The sequence below is a fragment of the Pipra filicauda genome, unplaced genomic scaffold (genome assembly GCF_003945595.2).
Source record: "Pipra filicauda isolate LSUMZ 115617 unplaced genomic scaffold, ASM394559v2 scaffold212_size3012638_pilon, whole genome shotgun sequence".
NCBI lineage: Eukaryota > Metazoa > Chordata > Aves > Passeriformes > Pipridae > Pipra > Pipra filicauda.
The window spans coordinates 2,671,251-2,699,243 of NW_024104324.1; the positions used below are offsets into that span (position 1 = coordinate 2,671,251).

General features: G+C 40.4%; 2 protein-coding genes across 5 annotated transcripts in view; one reads left to right on the forward strand and one right to left on the reverse strand.

Moving 5' to 3' along the window:
- Window positions 1–7,891, forward strand: part of CCDC85C (coiled-coil domain containing 85C) — a 108,044-nt gene extending 100,153 nt beyond the window's left edge. The window contains exons 5-6 of the mRNA XM_027730830.2: window positions 5,122–5,220; window positions 6,794–7,891. Of these exons, the coding sequence (XP_027586631.1) occupies window positions 5,122–5,220; window positions 6,794–6,883 (189 nt within the window). The 3' untranslated portion in view covers window positions 6,884–7,891. The remainder of the gene's footprint in view (window positions 1–5,121; window positions 5,221–6,793) is intronic.
- Window positions 7,889–27,990, reverse strand: CCNK (cyclin K). 4 transcript variants are annotated; one of them, XM_039381109.1, is made up of 12 exons: window positions 27,885–27,990; window positions 25,842–26,108; window positions 24,758–24,839; window positions 24,026–24,157; window positions 23,090–23,195; window positions 22,891–22,948; window positions 20,635–20,804; window positions 18,862–19,142; window positions 14,803–14,836; window positions 14,135–14,209; window positions 11,341–11,969; window positions 7,889–8,142 (listed from the first exon to the last, which is right to left on the reverse strand). In XM_039381109.1, exons 2-11 carry the CDS (start codon window positions 26,036–26,038, stop codon window positions 11,347–11,349), a joined length of 1,758 nt encoding a protein of 585 aa, XP_039237043.1. In that variant the 5' UTR covers window positions 26,039–26,108; window positions 27,885–27,990; the 3' UTR covers window positions 7,889–8,142; window positions 11,341–11,346. The 4 variants fall into 4 exon arrangements, with proteins under 4 accessions (XP_039237043.1, XP_027586630.1, XP_027586628.1 ...); XM_027730829.2 differs by having other exon boundaries at window positions 7,889–8,494; XM_027730827.2 differs by lacking the exon at window positions 7,889–8,142 and having other exon boundaries at window positions 10,642–11,969.
- Window positions 27,991–27,993: the final 3 nt, after the last annotated feature.

Sequence of the window (27,993 nt, forward strand, 5' to 3'; positions counted from 1 at the left end):
CAGCCTACAAATGAGACTTTGTGCTTTGGCTATACCACATTGGATACTAGGGAAAGCCCTTCTTGGCTGTGAAAGGAAGTCCGTATGGCTCTAGCAGGTTAGCTCCTTACTGTAAGGAAAGGCAAGGAGAGATGGAAGGACCACGAAGATGATCAGAGGAATGGAGCACCTCTCCTATGAAGACAGGCTGAGGAAGCTCGAGTTATTCAGCCTGGAGGAGAGAAGGCTCCAGGGAGACCTTATAGCACCTTCCAGTACTATAAAGGGGGCTTATAAAAAAAGAGGGAGAGAGACTTTTATGTCAGGTAATGACAGGACAAGGGGCAATGGTTTTAAACTGAAAGAGGGCAGGTTTAGATTAGATGTTGGGAAGACATTCATTAACTCACAGGGTGGTGAAGCACTGGAACAGGTTGCCCAGAAAAGTTGTGGATGCTTCATCCCTGCAAGTGTTCAAGGCCGGGCTGGATGGGGGGCCCTGAGTGACCTGATCTAGTGAATGGCATCCATACCAAACCATTCTATTATTCTGTGATTCTATGAAGTTGGCTTCATTTGTCTTGTGGGATGCTTGCATGCAAGTCTGTCCAGAAGTGATGTGGCCGCCAGGACGTGGCTCTGTGCCCGCACAAAGGTCACTGAGGGACTGTGCACTCCACATGGATTTGCAGAGCTTCTGGATTGCTTCTGTCTGCACCCACCTATGTAATGTACCCCAGACTTTTTCCTTGGGATTTTCCAGCAGCTGAATGCTATCTATGTGGCTGAAGCATTGCCTGCAATTTGCCATAAGTTCTTCCTTGAGCACGTTTAGGGTTTTCTTTATTTTTGCTTCTGAAATAGTTTTGTTTGTTTGCACCTACTAAATAAGGAGCAAGATGACAGGTTGGCACTTCTAACAGCTGTTTTTGCTAAGAAGAATAAAAGGTACATATGCTACAGCTCAGTATCTCACTGAACATCAAAGCACTTTTCTTAGGAACTGAGCAAACCTGCTAAAGACATGAGGAGGTGAGGAGGAGACAAATGTAGGAGAACGACATTTAGCCTATAACCCAGCTGCCCCCACAGCAGCAGCCTGGACCTCTTCCATGCTCACAGAGCCATCAAGCAGGTGATCATCACTCCCACTAATCGTGGGTAAGGTAGGATTTAGCCTTCCAAAACTAGGGAAAAATCCTAGCAGGTCATATGGACTGTTCCACTGTTGAAGTAGGATGCTGTGTTCCCCAGTGCTTTGTTCAGCTGACTTATGAATCAACAAAATCAGTGAGGTTTGCACCCTTTGGAAATCATTCCTCAATCCCAGAGTGCTTTTTGTCACAGAAATGAGTACCTCAACTTTCAACTCCTCTTCCAACCTGCTATTACTGTCATTCGGACTCTTTGGCGGTGTTTTTTTGATTGTTGGTTTGTTTTTAAAATATGTTTATATTTTGGCCATGTGGGGCCAGTACAGCGAGTCAGAAAGGAGGTGGATGTGATGGACCTGGTGATTTTGAGGTGACACTGCCTTGGTCACAGAGGTCAGTGCAGTCACAAAGAACACCTGAGATGTTCCTTATTTTATGTATTGGCAGGGAGAAAGCCAGATGAGCCAGCATGCTCATTGAGAGCAAGTGCACATTGTCTTCAGAAAGTTCCCTGGGTTGGGAAGCATCAGAAATCACAGGAGGAGGTACCCCAGTTTCTTAGATCCACACTGAATGCACAGTCCTTGAACTTTAGCTGAGCCATAGACAGCTGATGGGAAGGTATGTCCGTAGTCCCCAGTGGTGTAACTGGAGGAACATTAACCTGCTCCTTCTAAACAGACCAAGAGGCACCTGGCAGGATCTAAGAATGGCTGAGGCTGGGTCAGCACTAAGAAAAGGTCTTCCTGTCTTTCTTCAGGAGGTGATTTCAGTCTTCAGAGTGCATTTTCTTCCAACATGCCTTTCCAGGGTAGGCTGTTGAATTTTATCACCCCGAATCCCTTTTTCCCATACCCAAGATGCTAACACATCTTTACAAAGGGCCTACCCAGACATGGGGTGGGCCTGGGAAGCAGGATTGTTTCCAGAGTAAATGAGATTAGGAAATTAAGTACAAACATAACTTCCATCTGATCAACTTTCAGCTCCAGCTCTGCCTGGTTAACACTATTAAAAGACATTTCCACTGAAAGAAGTACACTGTGCCACCTTTTCACACCTCATGGACTAAGGAGTGTGACTTTAGTTTAAGCACAAGTAGTAGAAAACCAGTTTATTTTAGTCCACTGAGACTCCTGTGGCTGTAAGATGGATGGCTGTGTGAAGCAGAGGCTGGAGCTGATGTGATCTTTAACTAACCTAGACCGTGGCTGTCCTTGACGCTTGCCCTGTGGACACAGCTGGTGCTGAGCTGCCAGCCAGGCAGCCCTGGCGCTCCACGCCAGGATGTGATTCTGCAGGCTGCTGGCTTTGCAGCCAGCATCGGAAGCACACAGACTCCAGACAAGCAAGTTCAATGTGTGAGTCCAGCTGAATCAATAATTAATTCCCTCTTCTTTAGCAAAATATAGATGCTCCCTTTGTCAGCACGTACATGCTTTTTGCATCCCTCTTGCCCTTCCTCTCCTCTTAGAAAGGATGTAGATAATTCTTATATGTGCAAAGATTGGTCCCAAGTGGGTTAAGGGCCCTAGGAGAATGACCTATTTTTGTTTGTAGCACAGTTCCAATACAGCAAGATTGCTGTGCTGAAGCAGACCAGGGGATAATCTACCCTGGTATCCCATTTCATGGAGAAGCCTTTGCTGTACACCTCAGCAAAGAGTGAAACCACCCTACCACTGCATCTAGCTCTGTACTTCCCTAGGAGGTATAGGAATATTTGTGCATACAACTACACCTGTCGTACATCTTCACATGCATATGGATGTGTTGTGGCGAATAAGACCATGTGCTGTGCTGTTTGATGGCGTTGGGTAATTCCAGGAGCTCTGACCCTGCACACTGAGTTGACCACCTTGCTCACCCGTGGCAAAACTCTGGGTGAGGTGTATAGAGGCAGCAGTAAAATCTGGAGGCAGTCCTGCACTGAGTTATGCCTAGCTTGTGCAATATGCCCATCCAGAGGAGCTCTCTGAATGCATGCTGATGTGATGGAGGGGTATTCTTCGGGTCAATGTGTTTCCAGTGGAAAGTGAAGGCTGCCTTTAACCCCAGGCAGCCTCTGTTCTGTAATCAAGGGATCACCTGGCCACAGCTGGGCACTGCCTCCCTGGAGGAGCTCTGTGGAGGTGGCCAGGATAGTATGTGCCCCAGGTGGGATGTGGCGGGCCCTGGCTCCCCCTTGAGTGGCTGTAGAGGTGCAGGGTGTGGGCAGCACATGGTGGGGCACAACAACCACATAGACTTGCAGCATCTTACCAGACTTGTGTGGCCTGGGAATCAGTGCCCAGGGAGCATGTCTCCAAGTGCTGTTTGAGGCAAAGAGGTTAAAAGTCACACTTCTATTTCCAAACTTTACCAAGCTGAAATCTAAGATAATAAGTCACAGGCAGGATGCTTCCACTATTTTTTTGCAGTGTTTTGAGCTGCTTTCACAGCACATTTACTTGTCTTCCCAAAGTAAATCTGCAGGTGTGGCCCAGCCACCAGGCTGAGTGGCATGCAGGAGCTCACAAACATGAGCACTGGATGTGTCACTCTGGCATGTCACTACTGCAGCTGTCACCTCTCTACCTCTTCAAGGAAACCTGCTTCTTCCCAGATCTGGGAGTGCCCAGTGGAGATGCCCTCCGAGCCACAGAGTGGAGCCCCCTTGGAGAGTCTCAAATCCTTCTCTCGCTCCCTTTCAAGGTTTTCCTGTCCTTTACAGCCAAGTCTCCATTTTTTCGCAGTGCTTTCATCTTATGAATATAATGGGAAAAGCCCCATAGTCACGAGCAGGAGGGAAAAGTGATACCTCGTTCCCCTAGAGTCTCCTGTGGGTAGGGTGCTTCAGGCATGTGCCTGGCATCACCACTGTGGGTGCAGTCTGGGGTCATCAGTATTTGCACCAGATGAACTCACTGAGCAGCTGGTGTTACTCCGTAGCTGTGTCTGCAATCCTGGGTGGAGGGGTGTGTGCAGGCAATGCACTCATGTGCCAGCTCTGGCCAAGGCCCTTACCTTTACATGTGTGCATTGTGAGTGGAAGTGGTGCTGATGGAGATTCAAGTAAAGCTCAGGGTGTTGAAGTGATCAGCTCCATCTTCAGAGGGTACCCGTGGCATAAGGAGATGGTGGCCCGGAATCATCCTGGCACTTAATGGGGATGGCACCTTCAGAGAGCTGCAGTCATCACGCAGGGGCCTGGGAGGCAGTAGTTTTTTTCCCCATCCTGTTTCCGTCCCCTTCACAGCCTGGCTGCAACCAGTTCAAAGGGGGAGTGGGAAAGAGCTGGGAATCACATAGGCATCTCAGGGTCCGAGGGTTCTATTATAACAGCCCAACTCTTGCTGTCACTGTGGGCCTCCAAGGGGTTCCCTTGAGAAACTGAGTTAGAAACAATTTTCAGCCAAAAGGTGAGTGAAATTAGCCATGTTTGTTTAAGATCTGCAAATTCGTGGCTGATCGAAGACCACACACTTCAGCTGCACAGTGGGATTTTCAGTGGTACAAACCTTTGTTCCCTTCTTTCCCTGAAGGCCAAAACACCGTCAGACCTAAAGGCTGCTGGCCTGGGCTCACTGCAGTTGCCCCATGACTTGGATTAGTAGGAGGGAGTAGAGTAGCCCTACTCCTGTGAAAGACAGGAAAGGAGGGAGCACAAATCGCTGGGGGGCTGCCTTGTTGGGGAGCTGCCTGGAACGTGGGGCTACCAGCAGCCTTCCTGGAAGAGATGTGCTTGTGGACACAGGCAATTTGCTGCCAATTGTCACATGGTCCCCCAGGACTGTGGCAGCAGCAACAACATGCAGGTGGTGGGACAGAGGCAGGACATCGCAGGGGAACAGGGAGGATGGAGGTGCTGAGCTTGGTGTCACGCTCGTCTTTGCTCATCTTGAGGCTTTGTGAATCCTGCCAGTTTAAATACTTGTTAATGGTGTTCTCAGGGACACAAATAATTATTTGAGGATCATAATGCTTTTTTAATATTGTTTTTTTGTAGGTCCTTGAGGTCCATGAAAATCTGGACAGGCAAATGCAAGACAATTATGAAGAAGACCTAAGTGAAAAGGAGAAGGCGATTGTTCGTGAAATGTGCAATGTAATAACTCCTCTCAGCAACTCTTGGGGTTCCTTTTGTGGTCATTTGTTAGAAGTATGGAGGAGCAGGGATCTGCTGTGTGTAAGCCTTGTGAGGCCTACAGGCACAAGGGAAGAGTGGAGGCTCTGCTGACCACTGTTTTGGGTGTCTGTAACATGAATGCCTTGTTCACTGCACGGAGCAGCCTTTGCTCAGCAGATAGTTCCCACTTTGCTGCCTTCAAGGCTGTGGAGTAGCTCTTGTAGCTGACCGAGAGATGTGCACGGGGCTCTCCCTGGCTAGGAGAGTCCTCTTAGCAGTTGTCTCCACCTGTGCCGTTAGGGATGTGGTTTGGGCCAAGCAGCAATTGATTGCCATCTTTAAAGCCGAACAGCTTGAATGGGTTTGAGCCTAAACCATAAGATAACATCAGAGGGAGAATTTTCTTGTTATGATACGTGGGGTGCTATTAGCACTGCCAATGTTTTGGGCAACCACACTGTTAACTGAGCTGGCCACATCCTGTATGGTGTTTGTACCAAACCACTGCTCTGAGGTGTCTGCTGGGTGTCTGCTGTCGTGGCATTGCCTCCAGCCTCAAAGCACCTTGGCCACGCTCTGGCTTTGAACAAAGAGTTTGGGATTTCTGCTAGAGCACAGCCCGAGCTGCACGATGCCTACAGTTGGGGATGTGCTGTTCAACTGCCCACAGCAGGGAGGATGATGCTTATGAGCCTTCTTTTTTTAAAGCCCACGCTGGAGGTCAGCCCAAGTGGCATCATTTAGTGCCTCCCAGCAGCTGAGAGGAGCCTAATGCTCTGTTTTAAATTCTGAAATACACCTCAATCCTAAAAGGAGGGTAGAAAGAACACAAGTGCATCTTGCAGAGCTAAATCACTCCGAGCATCCTTGGCAAGGGCGGAGGCACTTCACTTTGGTTGCTGGATCCCTATAAGCAGAGTAAATGAAAGCCTGCTTTTTAGGATATTGATGCCACAGTCCCTTATAGCTATGCTAGGGGAAAGGTAAAATACCATAACTTCATCCTCCAGAATTGACTCGTTTCTATTTGTCTCTCATCAGCTGTTTTTTCTTTAAATATTCATTTTATGTAGATTCAAGGCAGTGTTTTGCAGTTTGTTTTTTTTTTTAAATAGTCTCCCTTACCCCAGTGGCCCTAGAGGGATAAAATGTATGTTTTTAGAAAGTCATGTGTATATAATTTTAATCATTATCTTTTTCATTATCTTTTCTGTTCATGGTAGCATCTTTTCTGTGAGCATGGCAGGGTTGACCTTCCATTGAACTTAACTTCTGAATCTAGTGTATTTGTTTTATACTATTACCCCAGGCAAAAACGGTTCTAATTTCAAGAGGGACTAATTAGAAAAATGCATCAATGGTTTCTTTTCTTGGAAAGTGGTGCACAGATGCCATCCAGTGTCCCTGCTGAGAATTGCAGCCCAGATCCAGGAAAGGGCTGGTTTTGACTTCAATTGCAATTAAAAAAATACTGCAATTCCTCAGAGGCTTTGATGTTTGGGGTTTTTTAATCCCTGTCTTCTCTCCCCCATGACTTTATTTTTTCTTACAGGTTGTCTGGCGAAAGCTGGGTGATGCTGCGAGCTCCAAACCCTCCATCAGGCAACATCTGTCAGGAAACCAGTTCAAGGGTCCCTTGTAGGAACACCATCCTGGTGACTGGAAGTGATGGATTCTGTGAAGACTAAAGAGGCAGAGCTCAGTGTTTCTGGCTGCCTGTTCTTTAGGATTTGGGGTTGAGTTTTTTTCAGGGTTTCCTTTTTCTTCTTTTTTTTTTTTTTTTTTCCCAGCTTTTTTTTGTAACAATAGTGTAAATATGGCAGCTAAAGGCCTGATTTCCAGGCTGTGGTGCTCTGGAACTACTGTTCAATGGGTAACCATCCAATAATGCCAGACTTGCATCATTTGTATTGTAGTCCAAATCTGCTTTGTTGTAATGGTCTGTTTGTAGAATTAACTAACTCCAGAGAATTTCTAAGAGGAACAAGAAGAACCCTTGACCTGCGGAGAAGTCACCATTTGTACTGCTCCTGTCCACCCACTTGTCAGTGATTCATAGCTGGGTTAGTGGCTCCAGGCAGCACTTTCCAAGGAAAATGCAAGTCAAATTCATTGGCTTACTTACTGCCTGCCAAGTTCATGAGCTGCTAACACTTTTTTTGGAGGTCCTTCTTTTGAAGAATGACATGCAACTGTTTTCACAAGGCTCTGTGTAAAACATTGAGTGGCAAGCTAAAAACACTTGCACCACCATACTTTGTATGGTGGTGCTCATCACACAAGCGTACAGAAAAGCTTGAGACTCTGTATCAGCTGTTAATGAACTATTTTTCATGAACAAATGACACAAGATTTCTGCAGTTGTAATGTGAATGAAGTCATTTAGCCACACACCAGTATTCCCTACAAATATGGCAACACTTTTCCTGTAAAGCTTTCACTACAAAGTAATTCAGCAGAAACTGCCATCCTAGCAGTGCTTATGGCTTTCACAGGATCTTCAAGAGCAGCTCATCTTTCACATAAGGAAGATTTGGGTGGGTTTTTTTAATGTTCTTGCTGGATCCCTCACCTATACTGGTTCCTGTGTAAGGTAACCAAACAACAACCTTGCAGAGCTGAATAAAAACTCCATAAACACGGGCTGTCAGGTGAGACTGCTTCCTGCCATTCAAGCTTTATTTTTGTGAATGAACCAAAACAAGTGAGTTTTTCCTTCTTCAAATGGTTGTATATAAAACAATAGGACTTATATTTTGCTATTGTGGAGTAGCTGCCTGTGTAGTTGTAAGAATTTGACTCCCTCCTTTTCCAAGTTGTCACAGCAGCTGTCCCTGTATTTCATTAGATGTTCTTTCCCAATAGTCCAAGGAAGCGGGGCTTCGTTATTAGAACTCATTTCTGTAACATAATTTTAAAGACAGGCATGTGAAAAGATCAAAGCCTCCTCTTCAAAAGTTGCATTGATTTTAGTGATTATTTTGAAGATGTAATGACCTCAAACACCATTCCTTTCCTTTTATTCTCTGTAAGAATCAGTCACAGCTACAGACAGCTGAATTAGCTGGACAGGTTCTTCCTCTTAAATTAATTTGTTCTACCAGTTGAGTTCTTGACTTGTGGTATTGTATTAACAAGGAGCACCGATACAATACCAAGGAGCCCATGCTGCAACTTATGAAAGGTAATTGGTCCTATGGCGTACAATAAACTAGCTGCCTGGGTGAAGAATTTGCAGTGTCAGAGCCGAAACCTGTAACCAGTAAAAAAAATAGAGAAGGAATACAACCGAAATACACAGTAACCCATAAGAGTAAGAACCATGTCATTATTCATTGCAGAAATAAAAATGTAACAGTCAAGTAGGTTATTTAAAAACAACCAAGAGCCACCCCCGAAACGCAAGCGCATATTCTCACTCACACGCTCACCAGTAGATTTCTTACTATTGCTCAGTCAGTGAACACTGAGCTAGCTAGCTCTCAGTCCAATGGTATTTACATCCCATGGAGTCTGGAAAAATCCATTCTAGAGTCTGACTGTGTCCTTAAGGCACAGGAACTTTAGAGGATTCTGGATTTCCCCATCTTTGCTTTCTGTTTTGACCTCCAGTTTCTAGTCACCATTGACAATTACTTGTCTTCCTGCTGTACAATTTGTACCTTGAGATTTCCATACCAGAAAAGGTGATGCAAAGCAGAGGCATCATTCTTTCTTAACATCTAATGTCAAACAGGGTTACTTTAATCTATCTGCTTGAAAGCCCATTTTAATTTTGATGGCATCTAATCACTGGATTAAGCAGAGAATTTATTTGGAACAAGGTTAATTTCTGTCAGTGAATTTTAACTAAAGCAACGCAAATGTTGCCAGCACGTGAAGAGAGTTAACTGTGTTGATGACATGCTTGCTGTTTAAGGGGTATATTAGGCTAGCAGGTCCTCTCAACAAGAGAAGAGCTACATTAATCAGACTACTGGTCTCACCAGCTATGTAATTCCCATTCATATATTTCCTGCTATCAAATTTCTCTCAAAGTCTATTCAATGACTTCAAGCAAAGCTTGTTTTGTTCTACCTGCAGATCTCACCTACAGGGGAAACAGTGCTGCGATTGAGGTCAATTCAGTAATCCTGGAGAGCCAGTTTACAGGGTAGCCAGCAATTCATCTGAACAACCTTTATACTTAGGGTACCGCCCATTGATTTTTTAAGATTCTATTTGGCAGCATCATCTTCAATATAAGATGTGCATCACTGAATTTGCAGAAGAACACAACAGTGCTGTACCTTGGGGTGTTACTGTTCGGAGGTTTTTAGGCTTGCTACTCATCATACTTAGCTCTATTTGAGCTATAAAGTGTCTTCCTGGGGTAAAATGATGATCAATGACTTTACGGGATGACTTGGGTGCTGAATTTTCAGCTGTTTAAAAAGGTATTTTATAAGCATATTTAAATTCACTATGTGCTAAGTCTCCAGTGAAAACTACCTGAGGAGCTTTGTACATTAAGTTGGAGGAGAGCATCCCTTGAAATAGTGGCCATTAAATTGATATATTTGGCACAATAGCCCAAGATAATTTCCTCAAGATTGAAGCCCTGGGTTCTGCAATCCTCTGGCAAAGAAAGCATCCACTGTTTACAAAAGGACTTTGCTTGCTTAAGAAAAGTAAAATCACATCCTTGACTTTTGTTGGAGTGACTGAAGTAAGCAGCATTTTCCTAACAGTTCCTGAAATGCTGCAGTGTAACCAGCTTCAGTTGGCTCTTCGCACCTTGATAAGACTGCCGAGCACAACCTTGTTTGAGAATGGCACATTTTTATCCAAATATTAGATATTAAAAGAAATCAGTGTTAAAGTGACCTTTTATCTTTCTAGAAACTGTGGGGGAAGAGTACTACTGATCTTTTTCAAAGTGCATGACTGTAAAGTGATAAAATTGTATATTTTTCATAATGTGGGGAAAGTCTATTTGTGCTGCTTTAGAAATCAGTTTAAAGTTTGATTTCTGTTAAACCTGTGATCTTACAGCCCTGCTATATTTTCTGTATATGAATTACAATGAACTGGAAAAGTTAGCACCTGCTGTTGTGTATATAGCAAAATTCTTTAGACCTTAGCACGCGTTTTTACCTATTATTGAACCACTCTGGCTTTTTTGGGGAGGGAAAGTAATAGTACAGATTTTTTTGATAATGTGTGTAAAACATTCATTTGAAATATTTTAGTAAAAATGAAGTAAGAAATTGATTGTGATAGTGTATACTTCTAGCTGAATAAAATAAAATACATTCTTTTTAAATAAACTGATGAATAAGATTTGGGAGACCACTGCTGAAATATCTTGCAGTAAGTACCACAGTTGTGAATTCTGAACTAATATGAAGAATCTGGAAATCCACTAAATTCAGAACCAATTTTATTTGGGTAGAGTGAACAAAGTAGTCCCATTTATAACTATGATGTACATCACAGTAGGCTGTTACATTCAGACTTCAACACTTAGAAAATATATATATTATGTACAGGAATTTGCAAATAGGTGTAAACATACAATATTTTAAGATACCAGTACATTCCAAACCAAAACTATCAGCAAGGCAAACACCTCAAAATTATTCCAGTCAGCTAGCATTCAGAATCTCCCTTAAATAAAGCAGCTTTCATGCTTGACATCATGTTCTTTTAATTATTACTAAAAATGAAGTTTCTTATTATAGATCACATATCATGGTATCTGGCTATTTTGATACTCAAAAATAGGCACTGATTTCTAGAAGGAAATTTTCTTCTTACTGATATAATTGAGCCAATATGGCTGGTTTTGCTAGTACAAAGTAATCCAGTGCTGGAATAAGTCAAGACAATTTAAACTTAAGTCAAATGTATAAAGTTAGAATAGATACTGCAAAGCTGATTAAAATCTAAAAGCCTATATAACTCACCATAAACAATACTGCAAACAGATCAGCTAAATTTTCATTTACTCTCATTTCTTCATCTAAATTATACAGATTACCCTCCTCTTCATCTTTACAATGTAGGTTTTGGCTAGCTACTCCTGCCTAGTCAACATAGAGGTATCGTGCAAATTACCTCATGCTATCTCATCCACGTAGCACGTCCCAGTCCTGCTACAGGTGGCATACCAGGTGGTGGAATTGGAGGTGGGACAGGTGGCTGTCCACCTGGGGGAACAGTAGGCGGGGGGTAACTAGCTGGTGGCATTCCCAGCCCTGGAGGTGGATGAGGTGGTACTGCATGAGTTGGAGGCAGTCTTGGAGGTGGGAAATTAGGATTGTATGTAGGTGGAGGAGGATATCCAGGAGTAGGAGGTGGAATATTGGGTGGGGGGAAAGAAGCAGGGGGAGGAGGTGGAACTGGTGGTGGAGGGTTGGGAGGATAGACATGAGGATGATATGGTAGATGAGTTGGTGGTCCATAGGCCGGTGGTAAAGCTCCATATGTTGGTCCTTCTGTTTTCATCATTGACTGAAGACTTTGATAACCCTCCCCTGACATGTAAGAATTTGTAGTAGACATCCCTGTAATATAACTGGTGGGGGGTGGGGGCGGGGGACGATGTGGCAGAGGAGGAGGTTGATGTACTGGGGCAGGATGAGCAGGGGGAGGAATCTGGACCTTTGGCATATCTACTGAGTCCACAGTAGTAGATTGCTCTGGTTCTCCCATTGAAACTGCAGTTGTCAAAGGAGGCTTCCGCTCTGGAAAAGAAAATTTCATTTATTTTTTTGAAGTGGCAATAACAGCTTCTCAATACTTTGTATTTTTCTTCCAGTTAACATAGCAAAAGAGAACTCAATTCTCTATGTCTCTGAATGCCACATGGTATCCAGTCAGACCTTCTTAGGTCACTGAAAAACAACTAAGCTGCCTAACAAAGCTTCAAGGTCAGCTTTTCCCATTCTAATAGTTAAATTCAGCTTCCTTTCCTATTACTATTTTTTTGTAATTTACATATTGTTGTACAATCAGCAGAATTAGCAGACTGGATGGACGGAATCACAACTAGTGGATTTAAAAAGTCATGGGATCCAAGGTACCAAAAATCTTTTGATCAGTGCTTCCATCTTTTTTAGTCTAGGCCTCCTTTCTACCTCTTTGATAGTCCAGGAGGTATCCTGGGATTACCCTCTGCACTTCACCTGCCTCCCATATTGGGAAATATTATTTGAGAACACAGACCAAAGTCTCAAGTCTTTAACACTCAGTTCTACACCTGTTTACCAAAAGAAAGACAAAAAGAAAACCGGAGGGTAAGTAAGAAGGACATAAAATCTTATCAGCTTTGTTCCACTGATTAGTTTCAGGGAACTCAGCACCTGACACTCTGGAGAAGTTCATAAAAAGGTCAGCATTTTAAAGAATTACACTTGGTCACTTCTGGAAAGGACATGTTCTAAGCTGTCTTCTCTTTAAATAAGAATTCCCCCCCCCTTAATGCAGACTCTATAAAGTAAATAATACCCCTAGGATGACTGACCTAATAGCAACCTCTCTGTATGGACAGAGTCAGTATTCAAATGGCCAACAAAAAAGATTTTGGGGCATCTTGACATCCATCTTGCTCATATATATAAGCATCTAAAACATTGTTCAGTAAGAAAAGTTATTTAGAAGGAGGTATAGGGCAGTCGTTTCCGGTGGTATACTAAACTGTCAGTGTGAAACAAAAATTGAGATAAAGCCATCTCCTAGTACTTGTGTTAATTTTGTCAATATGCATTCTTGGTTTTCACCTTATTTTTCCGCAGAGTTGCCCTTTAAAGACTATTCTGAAAATGTTTCAATGCTCATACAATCATATTTTTGTAGAAACAAATTCAAAGAGGAAAATTTTAGGTAACAAGGGAAATAAATCTATTACCTGCCTACATAGGATTTACCTTATCTAAACAGTGATAATTTTAACAGCAAAGTCATCCCCTAGGACAGCCACATAATTAACCATGCAAGGTGGGTACGCTGGCTGCAGTACCTATGATTTCAATGACTTCTAGCTCCTAAATTATAGCAGGCAGTAATTTCTCCATTTGCTTATTTTCAGAACCATTCTGGATGCAAGATGTGCATTCAAGATTTAACAAGTGAAGGAATAATGAACATGGTATTTAGAAAAAACCATTCTTCATTAGATTTTAACAGCTGGGAAAAACGGTCCTACTGTATTTCAGAGCACTGCTTCTCTCTCTTGTACTTTCCTGTTCTGAGCTGTCATCTTACAGTTACATTATGGACCGTGGTCTGTAAAATATTTATGTCATATTTAAGGGTCACTGGAAGGACAGCTAATGCATCAAGGCGCTGGAAGCACATTTTTACAACAGTACAGTTTATCTGGCAAACATAAGGCATGTGTGCAGTGTTACTGTTCTCTGGCAGATAAAAGTTGTCTTCTGATGTGCAGCAAAGAACACATTCCTTGTATTTAGAAGTGACACACCTGCAGAATTCCTATACTAGAGATGTATAGGAATACAGATGCACGGAGGACTTCTACAGGACAGCTGGAAGCCCATCTAGTAATCTAATATGGCATCTGCCTTCCTTTTGAGATCACGAGTCCCTTTTTGCCTGCTATTGACAATTAGTTTCAGTCTCCTAGGCCTTTAAGAGTTGCAGCTTTGTTTTGCCCTTGTCCACCCAGTATAGTCTTGTTTCCATCATAAGTTTTTTACTTCTGTCTGGAAAAGCCTGTGCTAGTAACATGAAATTCCCTCTAGAGCTTATTGAACTTACATTTTAACTTGCCAAGCTGATTAATCAAGGCAACAATCCCCTGCCCCCACACTGTTACCTACCATGACCTGGATGAAAAGCAAGGCAATTAACAACAAGAGTAAATGTGCTGAAGAAAATAAAAGCTTACCTGGAGGGGGATGTGCAGGAGGTATTGGTGGATGTGAAGTTTCAATTTTAGAAATTTTAGATGGTGGCGGTGGTTCTAAAAAACATTTGTCAGTTCCTAATTGGTTATTGCTCTGCAATATTTTCCAAATTCCAACTCTGGTCTCACACTAATGATTATCACATCATATTACACTATACAGAAGTACAGTGGAAATCCTATATACTAGGTATGTTTAATAGAGAAAAATAAAATCAACATCTTTGTATAAATAAAGTGGCATCAAGTATCCCATACAAGTCTTCCAAAAGAACCCATGCCCACAAGTCCAAACAACTTTAACTAGAGACAAACTGTCCCAATAACAGTATGTAACTGAAGATGAGCAAGTACATGTTTTCTAGCCCAAAACTTTAACTTGTAAATAGTTGAAACATCTCAGAAGAAGTTGACTGAATTAAGACTGTATTATGAGACCCTTGAGGCACAGTTATACTCAATTATTTCAAATTCTGCAGCTAGGAACTTCTAAAAAATATATTTAAAGTATATATTTAAAGATGCATTATCAGGATCAAAATAGTTTAGAATTGCCAAGCCTGTAAGTAAACAAAGTGCATGTCAGCAAATGACTTATTCTAGTTTAAACAGCAAAATGGAAGCAATATGAATAGAATACTAATATTTACCTGCTGTCTTTGTTTCTTCTTTTGGAGATACAGCCTGTTTGGAGAGGGGAAAAAAAAAAAGATTAAAATAAGACCATTACAATCAGTCTCTTCTCCCAGGTAAACAGGACAAGAGGAAACAGACCCAAGTTGTTCCAAGAGTGGTTTAGATTGGATATTAGGCAAAATTTCATCATGGAAAGGGTGGTCAGATATTGTGGTTGAGTCACCATCCCTGAAGGTATTAAAGACATGTAGATGTGGCACTTGGGGAAATGGTTTGGTGGTGGACTTGACAGTGCAGCATTAACAGTTAGAGTCAATGACCTAAAGCTCTTTCCCAACCTAAATGATTCTATGGTGTCTTTAGACAGATGCAAGACAAACACTGAATAAACTCAAATCACATTGGCAAAGCCCAGCTCAACTGGCAGAATGAGATGACTGGAAAAATAGCAGGTATTTTAGAGACAGCATTTTCTGCTGTTCTCACTGTGGAGTATTGCATCTCATTTAATGTACTTATCATCCACTGCTCATCTGTCATGGTCTGGTACGCTGCTCACTGAGCTGAAAACAAGAGACCTGGCCTCTATTCCAGGTTCTGCTTTGACCTGTCAGTCAACCTTTGCCAAAATCACTTCAGGTCTTTATGCTTTATTTACCAAGACAGGAGGGCAGTGAAAGTGTTGCACAGCATAGAACATTTCAGAAGCCTTCAGATGGAAAGCATTGTATAAAGCCCAAATGTAATGCCTGCAAAAAAAATGTATGCACTCTGAGCAAAACCCACAAAATCTCACATCATCTTTCCAATCACAAGTTTTTGGTTGGGCTTTTTTCTTGTTTGTTTGGTTGTTGGTGTATTGTAGTTTTTTTAAAGAATCTCAGATAATGGAGTAAGAAAAAATCTTTCCAGATTACACAGTCCCACTGAGATGACGACTTAATGGTCTCAGAGAAAAGCAGAAAACTTAACTGAAATTTTAAGTACAAATGTATTTAAAATTAATGATAAAGGTCAGAGGGGCATGGTACACAGCTTCTTCGTTTTTTCAATGAAAAGGGTTTTTCAAGGGACTGTTTACCTCTAGTAGCTTTACCTTCACAAACTGTTGCTCTGTTGCCTTCACTTTCCACAGCAAGAATGGACATACATTTCAATTCAACTTAAACAACAAATTTTCCTTAATTCTGATAGGTATTCTCAAAAATTTTGCTGTCCCATTTTTGCCTGCTTGAGGCAACCTCTTTCTTATATTCCTTTGATAGTCATTTCAATTTTCCAGACACCTTCCAGCTGCTTTCCAGCTTTTTAAGGACAATCTTTATCTTTCAAACGCACATACTTTTTTCTTGGTGACTCTCACAAACTGATCTGCTGCCTTCATTTTACTTGGGTGGTCTTTTCTTGACTTTCTAGCACTAAACTAATTCCTTGCCTGTAAAGCTGCACACAAACATCAGCTCTTCCTGCACTTTCAAACAGAAGCAAGTCTCCACTACTGATTGGACCTTTTCCAAAAATCAGTCATTCTGTGAAATCAGTTCATCGGGTGATAAGAAATTAAATTACTGTGCATTTGTTAACATGGAACAATGTTCAAAAAATAACATAATTGAGGTACACCATTAGAATGGAACAAGAAGCAACTGAAGTCAAATAACTCGTGTGACAGAAAAGCAAACATCAGTTTAAACTGTATTTATGCTAAAGAAAAAAGAAAGAAAAAAAAAGAATCAAGCAGCAACAAAACCAAAATCTATAAACATTTAAATCACCTCTAATTGTGGCTGCTAAAATAGAGATGAGCATTTATTTGGTCCTTCTACTGTACTGTAGTTTGTATTTGCCCAGCCAGGACATCACAGGGTCATAATAAATAATAATAATCAACCTTATTTATTAGCATTCTGATGGATATTTAATACTTTCAGCTCAATTCAAACCACAATGGAGCTGCTCTTTCACTGCTATTTCTAGTGCATTAAAATTGTTCCCACTAACAATTTCTAGTTTAATCCAACTAAATGAACTATTTACATCTAATGATTCATAATATATTTTTAGTGAAATCAACTGAAAGTTTGAGCACTCTTCGCCACTAGAGATGCAAAGGATGTGTAGATGCTTTAGACATCTGGTGTGGGTCTGTAAGTCATGGGCCAATGCCTCAGCTGCTTGAATGTATCCTGGCTCAGCAGAAGGTAACAGAGTTATAAGAGTTCCTGTAAACTGAAAATCTGGCCTCCAGGAACAAAGTGTATTTCTGTTCTGCACAAACCAAAGATGTCATGCAAAGAATTTACAGAAGGAGGCAAAGATTTTTAAGTAAGGTTTATGGTACATCTAACTGAAGAACATTTTAGAAGCACCAAGTAAATCTTTCAAACACCACACATCGTGTTCTCCCAGACTGCTTCCTGGAAAAAGAACAATTTCAGATCACCATATTTGCTTTTCTCCAATTCGTGCTGTTTGTTCTGCATTCCTACAAAACTCCTGTTGACTCCCCGTTTGCTTTTTATTTGTTGTGGATGACTACAGTGTACTAGGATTTAACTTTTTCTCTGTGCTATTTACTTCCTTAATTTTTAGGTGATAGACCTCAAACTAATTTCAAGAAAAGCTAAGTTTCTCTGATGGTTTGACCAAAGGTGGTTGTTAAAGAACAACAGATAGTATTCATGCAAAAGGCATCACTTTTTTCCATGAGGTAGTTCATTAGAACATGTGATGGGGCAAAATCAGTAGTACTGTAAAGGCCGTTACGTGAATGAACAGGCATTCATAACAACATCCAATGGATGCACATAAAAAAAACCAAATTGTTATTGCTAGTTTCTGATGTGCCAAGAGAGTTCCCTGCCCTAGAGGTCTGACAACGCAAACAGAATTTGTGCTGATGGCATAAAAGCATGAAAAGAAATACACAATACCTATGAAGAGCTCTCACAATTTTCAAGCTGATTAACACGTTATCAGCTTTCTATCCTGCACAGTGCTAAAGTTCAGTGAAACAACTAAAAATTTCAGTGCAGGTGTTTTCCTGTAGTAGGCTGTATTTTGCAATTACAAGATCAACATTTTACAGAGTTTCGTTTTTGTCTTTTTTGGGAGGCTGCTATCCTGAAGATGCTGCACCCTTCCAAATCCATTTCATTCAAGCATTCGAGCATTTGCTGCTTCCTCATGGTTTTTGGTTTTATTTGGTTTTTAGGTTGGTTTGATTATTTTCCCCCCCAATGTCTGTTCTCTAGTTTGGGCCCACATTAATTACAAGTTAGAGCAAAAGCTGTAAAAGCTGTACAAAATTTACTTCCTACATAGACTTGTTCCAAAGATTTTACTTCAGAAAGCACTCCTCTTGCTAAGTACATGCAAGAAGATTTGGGTAACACTTTCGCCCTTTCTTGGGATAACTTTAAAGTGAATAAAAAATAATCCTAAAAAGTGTAGATTAAAGTCTGAAAGGTTAATTTGAACTTGATGACTGTGGAAAAGCTCTCAGAGTACTTGTGATACTATCCAACTGCTAATGGACCACTTATTATGAAGTGATAGTACGGACAAAGTGAGACTTTAAAGTATGATGAATATTTAGGCTTCTACTGTTATTAGATTATTTTGAAAGTCTGTTTTTAGGAATTTTGACACACTTTTATTTTAGAGGCCACTGTTCTCTTAAAATTTGCAATCAAAGAGTCAACGTCTTCATCATCATTATGCACATCTCTACATTCAGGTGTAGCACAAGAAACCTTCCCTAAACCATGCCTGCTTAATAGAGAAAACAAGAAAGTTTGATAGCACAGAACCACAAACACCGAGAACCTTAATAGCTCATGCTGTTTCTCCACTGGTTTTGCCTTAAGTGGAATAAGAATGTGATATGCCAAACCTGTAAAGGCTGTTCTGCATTAACATACTTGCTCTATAACCAATGAAAATCTACCATATAAAATTAATTACCAGGCTCATTCTTAAAGCAAACACAAGTCTGCTGCACACTGTGGCCTTCAAATCAAGTGGGCATCAGATCAGCCTGAAAATAAATTGAAAGTTAAAGTTCAACTTACTGCTGGTCTTTTAGTCTGTCTAGGAGGACTTGACTGGGGAGATGGCTTTTTAGATTGCTGTGCTTGTGTTTGCTGCTGTTGCTGTTGCTGTGCTGACTGTTGTGACTCTTTTTGCTGCTGAGTCTGTGATTGCTCTGAACTCTGGGACTGCTGGGACTGCTGTACTGTAGGTGCCTGGGGTGTAGATTGAAGAGATGGTGGCTGCTGCAACTGGTGAGGAGTATGATGAGGCATTTGCTGTTTTCCTTGTGAGTACAGATCCAGGATCTGATGACAGATATCTTAATAATAATGAAAAAAGAAATCCAAAGTATTATACCATTTTCATGTACAAGTGTACATTTAACACACAATTATCAACTATGCTTTTTGCTGGACATCAACTCTGGAAAAATTCATTGCAAATCTGTGTTACAATGAACACAGATTTGACTTTTTTTAAACAGACTAATTTTCAATTTATACTTGCATTTCTGAGTTTCTTCTGCCTATGCTGAACGATATGTAGATGTATATGCACACCTTTCAGAAAAACACAGTGTCTTGGTATTAATACATTGTATATCATTATTGTGTGCCTGGAGAGCCAGGTAACCATGTTAACAATATTGCAACACAGCAAGAAAGGGAGTGAAAAATGATTATATGCTAAAAGGTACACATCTAGTTAGGCCAGTCAAAAAAGTTTCAGGAAGCTAAGTAAAGGACCAAATATCTTCTTCCAACACGTTAGGAGCTAAAGGTCTGCAAGAAAACATGTAGATCCAACTGATAACCAGGTGTAATAACAGCACTTAAGAAAACCTTCCTAAAAAAAGCCAAATGAGCTCTTTCCATAAGCATTCACTATTGCTATAGCAGAAACTGCAGAAATTCTCATTCTACAACCCTCTTTGACATGGATTCAGAGGAAGATCTATCTGAAAGTGAAGGAACTTTGAAAAAAAGCTGCAATAAAACCAAGGCAAGTAACCATTTAAGAAATCAGAACTGTAAGGTATTCACCTAAGTTCTAAGAGCAACAAAGGCTAAAGCACCTGAACAGCAAGACATGGTGTTCTAATTTCCTAGAATGCAATGCCAGATTGTGACAACCATAAATTTTTAAAGAATATTTCTAAAGTAATTCATGGTACTAAAGGATGCTTAGCCTGACACTTCTAAGTCAATAAAAACTTTAATGAAGACAAACAACTGGCCACATGACCACAATTTCCTAAACAGAGTCAAGAAAGGTCTTGCTTCATTTTATGAACTTCCTGGGGTTCTCTCCCTCAAGAGGACAAGTTTAAGAGAGCTGTATTGATAAAAAAGATCCATAACTCATCCTCTATCTGAATTCATCCCCCATAATGAATTCACAAAAAACCCCCTAACCTAGCATAATTCAGTCAGAGGTCAATTATCAATGAGAAAACCACTGGAAACCAGGCTCCATTAGTTCCAGTGTTTGTAGAGTCACATTTAAAATGGGGAGAAGGGAATCATTAAAAAATTGAAAACATACCATGACGATTTATAAACTAACCAAGCTGTAAAGCAAATATTAACCAGAAGACTAATCATGATGAGTAAGTATGCTTCTAGATTAAGCCAGTCTAGTAAGTTCAATTTAAAACCTGGTTAAGGTATAGCACATACTACCTGAGTTACATACTCGACACATAATTATTTAGACTAAAACCTAGATAAAAAGCAAGTTGCATTTATTTATGACCTAGGTCACACAGTTAAAAGAAATACTCCTCTGTTTGTGGTAAACGGTTTTCATACCTTCCAAAACATCAACAGGAACATCTTGGACAAACTGCTCCCACCATCGTCTGTACATTGGTTTTGATGTCCATTCCTGTATTTCAAACTTACACAAACGTCCTGCTAAGTACATAACTGCAACAGCTATGATCTCAGGCTCCCACTGCAGGGACAGGGTAGTGCAGAGACTAAAATATAAAATAAACCAAAACAAAACACAACCCTGAAGATTACCCAAATGTCAAAGTACAACACTTTAATGTACAACAGCTTTAACAGTGTATAAAATCCCCACCACACTTTTAATGTCTTGGGCATTGAGAGCCTTATTAAACAGAAGAGTTTACAAAACTAAGCTGTTTCTGTGCTACCACTATCGTGAAACAAGGTAATTTTGCACAAATAATAGAGAGGGAATCAGTCTACAGAAGCAATACAACACACAAAAACATCAAGTTTGGGGTTTAAAACCACAAAACATAACACTATATGGAAAAAGAGGGAAAAGACAGCATTATATTTCAAGTATGGGCAGCTACAGTCTCACCTGTAGTGTTCATTAAATATAGTGTTCATGTTCATTGCTACACAACTGTGTGCTGTCACTGCATTGCACTGGTAAAGGAATGCTACCCACACTGGATTTTAGTTTCCAAATGTTTGTCAATAAAATGTAAATGAGTACTAGAAAAAACCCCCAAACCCACAGAACAGCCAACATGAACTTGTAAAGCAACTTGTAAGGTCAATGCGAGTTCTAGATCAAGCTGTAAAGATTATCTCTTGAATAGCTTTTGTTAAAGCTAATGATAAAATAACTCATATTATTAGTATTATTCATATTAACTCAATAAGTTTCTGTCATAATCAAAGTTACTATTTCCTGGTACCAATTTTAAATTTTGAAATACTTTTTCTCTCTTTTCCCTTTTTTCTCTCCGTAGATTCTGTAACATATGGTCTACTTATGAATTTTAGATCCAGCTAGCCAGCTGAGTTTTTGTGAATTCACTGAGGCTGTGCTAAGAACAGAATCCCCTATTCTAAAGGGCTGTAGTGCAAAGTACAGAATTATTGTCCCAGGATCCTAGAAAACAAGTAAACTTCTAACAAGGTGCTTATTAAGTAAGCACAACACAGCCTCTTCAGAACAGAGGTAAGTATTAGGCATTATTTGGAATGATCCCTCCAACTCCATACAAGTGTTTTTCTGAAGTGCATTTTCTTTAATTATTCATTTTTAAAAATTATTAAACACTATATAATTCCAAGTACAATAGTGCCAAAATTTTGATGGATACACTACAAACTTAGCAGTGACAGTCATGCCATAATTTTGTTCCACCTGTAAGATCATCACCTGCAAGACTGACAGCAGCTGAAGTAAACATCTCTTGAGATACACATTAATTTTCCTCAAATTAATTTGGACAGTTCAGGTGATATTTACAGAATGTGAACCTATACAAGGCTAATTCAAATCAGGCACATGAATAGAAATACACCTCTTTTTTATGATGTTCTACTGCTGTAGCCATGACTGAAAGCCATGTATTTACCATTTCTGAGCAGTCAGGCCACTTTACACATTTTCTTAAGAGTTTGCTATGGAAATGAAAAATTACATTTAAGCATCCTCGGTGAATTAACTTGCCCAGCTCTGTGGAATCCTCCTTAACAAGACTAAAGTGTGTCGAGTTGTTTTGGTTGGGTTTTTTTTAATAGGACACTACACATGAGAAGTGTTTCTATACACACTCCTGCTAATTGATGTAGTCCTTGTATTACAAATTCATTATTAAAGAAATTGTAAATTAGTGCTAAGAACCGTATTCCTTATTGAATTTAATGGCTACCTCACTATTACCAAAATACCACATTAAAAATACATTGATCAACATGATGGAATTGAGAAATGACTTCTTTTTCTCAGAATGTGCCACATATCACAGACTGGGCAAGACACCAGCTTCTATCCTGGAGATCTACAATTTGCTTTGGCCCTTTCAAACTTTTTTTTTTTTTAATGCAGCATTAAATCACTACCACAAAATTGCAAAGTTCTTAATAGTCTACTTCTGTACTCATTCTGAATTCTGTGGTCAATGGAACTATCATGGTAATGATGGAAAGAAAAAATGATGAACACGACAAGGAAAACATGTGACAAGCAGAAAACAAATAAGAAACTTTTGTCAAAGAAATATGTAATCTCACAACAAAGTTAGCAACAGTAACTATTTCACTTTCAAAAAGCTTCCTAGACTATCTTACCTGTCATTGACAAATGTCCATGCCATTTGAACCAGTTTTTGAATTTTATTTTTGTCTCCTGAAAAACAAGCAGATAAAAATTAAGAAATAAAATCAGGAGGGACAAATATTTTGAAATAGAATATTCTTGTACTGTTAACGTATACTAAGTTCTGAAAATTAATAACAGGCATTACTTGCCCAGTTTGCAATAATTTACCTTTGAGTTGTTTGGCATACTTGAGAAGAAATTGGTATGGATGCTCCACTTGCAAATCAAACTTTATTGTTTGTAGTAAGATTCTTTCAAGCACCATCACTTCTTCCTAGAGAATGTTACAAGGTAACCACAGTGTTATTCTGTCTTTTACCCAGAGATATTTTTTTTAGTGTAGAGCGTGACTACACAGCATGACCTCCAGACAATGATGTTTGTCTGCTTTTGCTTGATTAGGGTTTGTCTCCAAGGAGAACAGAAATCTCTCCAACTTAAAATATTATTTTAAACCAAGATACCTTTTCTTCACATTTATTTGAGGGAGGACAGGGGATGTGGGGCTGAAAATTCCTTTTTCTCCACAGCAGAATGAACTGAATCAGACACAGCACGGAAGTGCCGAATACACAAAATCACAACAAAAATGTAAGCTCTCATCACATTCCTCTCATGAGTTTCAGCAACTTCTGTTATTTATAACAAGGAAATTTTGAGAGAAGCATAGTTTTGCTAAGTCAATACCCTATACAGGAAACTTCTCAATACTTCTGAGATCTAGTTCTCTTATTTAAGATTTGCTATTAATTGCTTCCTAAAATCACATTAAGATTGTTAAATATGAGTTATGTCTTGATGACATTTCTTGCTCTGATCGACATCACTCAAATTTCCTTTGATTTGCAAAATAACATCAGAATTTACATTAAATAAAATGTAAATTTTTTATAAAAACAATTATTCCAGTAAGCTCCCAAAGCTACTTGTATTAGGAAGAATTACTTTCATAGCTACCCATCACTTCACCCAGAATAGACATAAATGCATGCTGAACATCTAATTTAATTTCGAACAACTGAAAATCAGCCAGTGCTCTAAAGAACATATGCCACTTTGCTGGACTACAACTGGATGAAATAATTTCAACATGAATATTTTTACCTTTGGGTCATCTCCAAACTGCCCAAACTGTACATCATTTAGCAAGCTACGAGCCGTTTTAATTATATCTTTACATTTCTTAGGTGTTTCTTCAACCTTTCCCGCTAGGAACAGACAGCAGGCTCCTGTCACCTAAAAAACCAAAGTGCTTTCAAAAAGTTGTCTATGTGTAGATATGCAATATAGTATAGCATTGTAAAAGCACTGTCAGTTTCCATTAACAGTTCAGCAGAAGTCTCCCAGGAAAGACTTAATGTGCATATTAATTTCTAATTTTAATAAAGCGGTAATTTAAACTTTTACTTTCTCAAAGGAAAGATACAGATTTTGGAGGACTATCCATCTTATAAAATTTCATTTCAAGGTCAGAAAACCAAAGCACAATTTGTCCTGGTTCAGCATTGTCTGTCAAGTAGTTTTAAGATGGTATTACACTTCTTTTTTTTTCCTTTCAGTCAACACAGAAGTGCCAGCACTATAGCTGTTACTGTTCTCGAAGAACAGTCTCAGTAAGACATAACTGCAATGTCAATATTCTTCTAAGTGTAAACAGAAATGTGTAAACAAGCAAGAACAGTGTATTTGAAACTGTAATGATTAAAAGACAAAATGTTTATTTCCCTTCATTCAGAAGGGTGGACAGCAGTAGTACCCAAGTGATTAATCAGAATTTCAAGCAGTCCATTCCTAGTGCAATCACTGAATTAAGTCATCAATATTCTAAATACTTACATATCTTGGAAACTGTTTGAAGGAATGAAACATATAAAACCGATGGAAATAAATTATTCCAGTTGCTAGAGTATCATAATGTCTGTGGTGCAGAATAAGGACTTTCAAACAGGACATAAAACAAATTTAAAACCAAACATACATGAAGGATTCTGCTTTATCAAGTACCTCAAGTAATTGGCTGTTCAGTGACCAGTCAGAAAACGCTGCAAGTAAAACAGGAGCTTTAGGAAAAAAAAGCCACAAACCTCCTTAAAGCTGTGTAAATACTGATTCAGCCTAGATGCAGTAGATACCTAAAGCATTTACTGGAGGTGTGCAAAGTCCCACAGAAGGATCCACACAAGGTCATCCTTGTGTTACGCTATACCTGCTCTAGAGAAGGTCAAAACCAGCAGTAGGTACATGAAGGAACAGAACAATTATCACTTCACATTTAAGTGTTGGTGTGGAGGAAAGTACTAACTATTCACAACTACAAATGCAAATAAAACCTTCTCTTTAAGAAGAGTAAAATTTAATTTTCACCACATTTTATTAAACGAAGAACTAAGGAGATTAAAAGAAGCATAGAAAAATAGGAAGTAGAAAATTTAAGTGGCTGTCTATGAGAGCGTGGGACAGTTGGGAGGACTTACTAACATGTACAAAGTTGTAAATCTCAAATCAACCGAACAAAAAACCAGCCACCATAAATCAAGACTGAGGAGGCAGAGGTTGGAAGTCTCAGATGCACAATCCATAGAAAAATGAGCGCAAAATTCAAAATTTGAGAAGTTACACAGATTAATATACTAAGACATTGAGTTTCATAACTGACAAAAGTTATCCTTAATTGGCAAGTCTGTATCATCTTACTTCTCTGTTGCCAAAATGGTTCAGTTGCAACCTTGTTTATCCAAGGAATGGATAAAAATTGTGCAGGAAAACATTCAATCAAAAGGCAAGTAAACACAAAAATTTTTTATAAATGATTTAAAAATGGTTGAACAGCTAACTGAGCACGTGACACTTCTTGTACGTTTTATTCTGAAAACCCACCATTCATACAAACATTTCACACCAACATGAGTTTAAAGGATACAGCCCTAAACGTGTTCCCACATCGAATATGAATCTGGCCCCCTCCCTGCGGTATCGAGCCTCAGTAGCTGGATCAAGCCCTTCTAGCTGGGATGGAGTATGTGCCAAATCTTTCTTATCCCAGTACCAACATGGCTTTGTATGGTCCAGGTTTGCCAAGTTTACAGAAGGGCTGGAATTTTCTTTATTCTCCTTCATTTATTAAAACAGAATTGTCCTTGCTTTTTAAGTTTTCAAAAAGGGAATCTCCAGAGAGTCGCTTCAGGACCTTTAAGAAAAGACAAAAGGATTTCGTTAAAAATGGAGAGGACTTTCCCCCCCCCTTACTCAAAGAGGAGTGGAGTAGCTTTTAATCTTGCCCATTGGAAAGGACTTTTTTTGTACTCAAAGACAAGTAATAAATAACCTTGCCCTTATCCTCCCCATATCCTGCAAACACAATCAAAGAAACAGCCATAGCTTATCCTTGCTATTCTCTATTTAACAAAGAAACTTCATGAATGTATAATAAACAATATCTGCTACTTCTTAGTAGAACAATTTCCACCTACTTTGTCCATAAGAATAGGGAAAAAACAATTCAGTGATGGCAGCAGCAAGATTTGAAAATCTGGGGGGAGATCTACTCACTATTGGTAACCTGAAACCTATTGGTGAGGTGAGTCTGAACGTCTGTTTAAATACCTGCCTGCTCTCACCGATATCCCTGGTGCTAAGAGAAGCAACCGCTGGGCAGAAAGCTTTGGAAAGTGATCTGTACTTGTGTTTACTTGAAGGAAAAAAAGTAACAAAACCAATGTTCCTTCAGATACCAAAATCAAGACAACTGGTGTAAGTCTGCAGGGTAAGGAGGCATCTAAAATCAGCCCCAAAACAAGGCAGTTGATTACACTCCAAGACTGTGCCAGCCGGCACTTTGTGTACAAACACTCGGATCACAAAGCTCTGCAGCAGCTTTCTGGTGTTTGAATTATGACCGATGTTCAGTCACGCCTCAATTTAAAGACAGAATGAAGACTTGCTGCCTTTATTTCCTTCAGGCACAAAACCACTCGCACTGCAATTCCACAAACTACAGATACTATGCATTTTACTGCAGTCACCTGCAAGGGTTTGCATAACAAATAGTGATTAACACATGATGCAACATATTCGTTCTGTGCTGAACAGCCACAGGAAAAAAACAAACGTAAAACTCTTATAATCAAGCTGTTGCTTTTCCAGACGTTTCTCTTCCGAAAACGGAAGAGAGATCACGTGAACGGCCAAAAAAAACTCCGATGCCGACAGTCAGCACCTCGCTCAACTCCAAAAACTTTCTCTTTTCCAGAATAAAGGAACCTGTCTTTGCCCCACGATGGCTTCGGAAGGACCTTCACAACGCGTGTTGTCGGTTACAGACAGACGAAAACTGTCACCAAAAAAAAAGGAAATGGCTACTAAAAACTTTTTCCAGAACCAACAAAAGCGCGCCGTGCCACGAGCGCACATTCTCATCCTATTTACTAGAAAAAGCGCTATTTTTTACTACTGCTAGGGTTCTTCTTCTTTACGAGTTATTTCACTTCCTAACATCTAAACAGCTTAAAAAACAATTAACATCGAAAGCGCCCGACGCGACATGATCCGCTTCTATAAGCGCCGAAAGCATTTCCGATCACAGAACTGGGAATGAATGAAAACCATCACCCCGCAAACATCCCAAACGAACCATCTCCAAGATCCCAACCCAGCCCGCACCGCCCGGGAAGAACAACGAAAGCTTCTCCTTGTCTATTTACGCGCCCCATTAATCCGGAGGGGAGTTCTGGAGCTCGATCGCGGCTTTTTTTCCACCTTACCTGGGACGACCCCGCCGACCGCGAGCGCGGCTCCGTCCCCTGCAGCCCCGAGCTCTGCTCAGCCCCTCCCAGACCCGCCCGCCTGCCGCACACGGCGCTGCCGGTGCCCGCGGAGGCGCTCGTTCCCCACCGCGGTCGTCCCCGCTCCCTCTCTCCGTTCCGCTGGCGGCGGGTCTCGGCCCGGGCGGGCCCCGTGCACTCACAGGGTCCACGGGGAGCGGCGGGGACGGCACCGGAGCGCGGGACCTCTCAGCGGCAGCGCGGCCTCCGCGCCCTGCGCGCCGCCATCTTGGGAGCCAGGCTAGGCTGCGC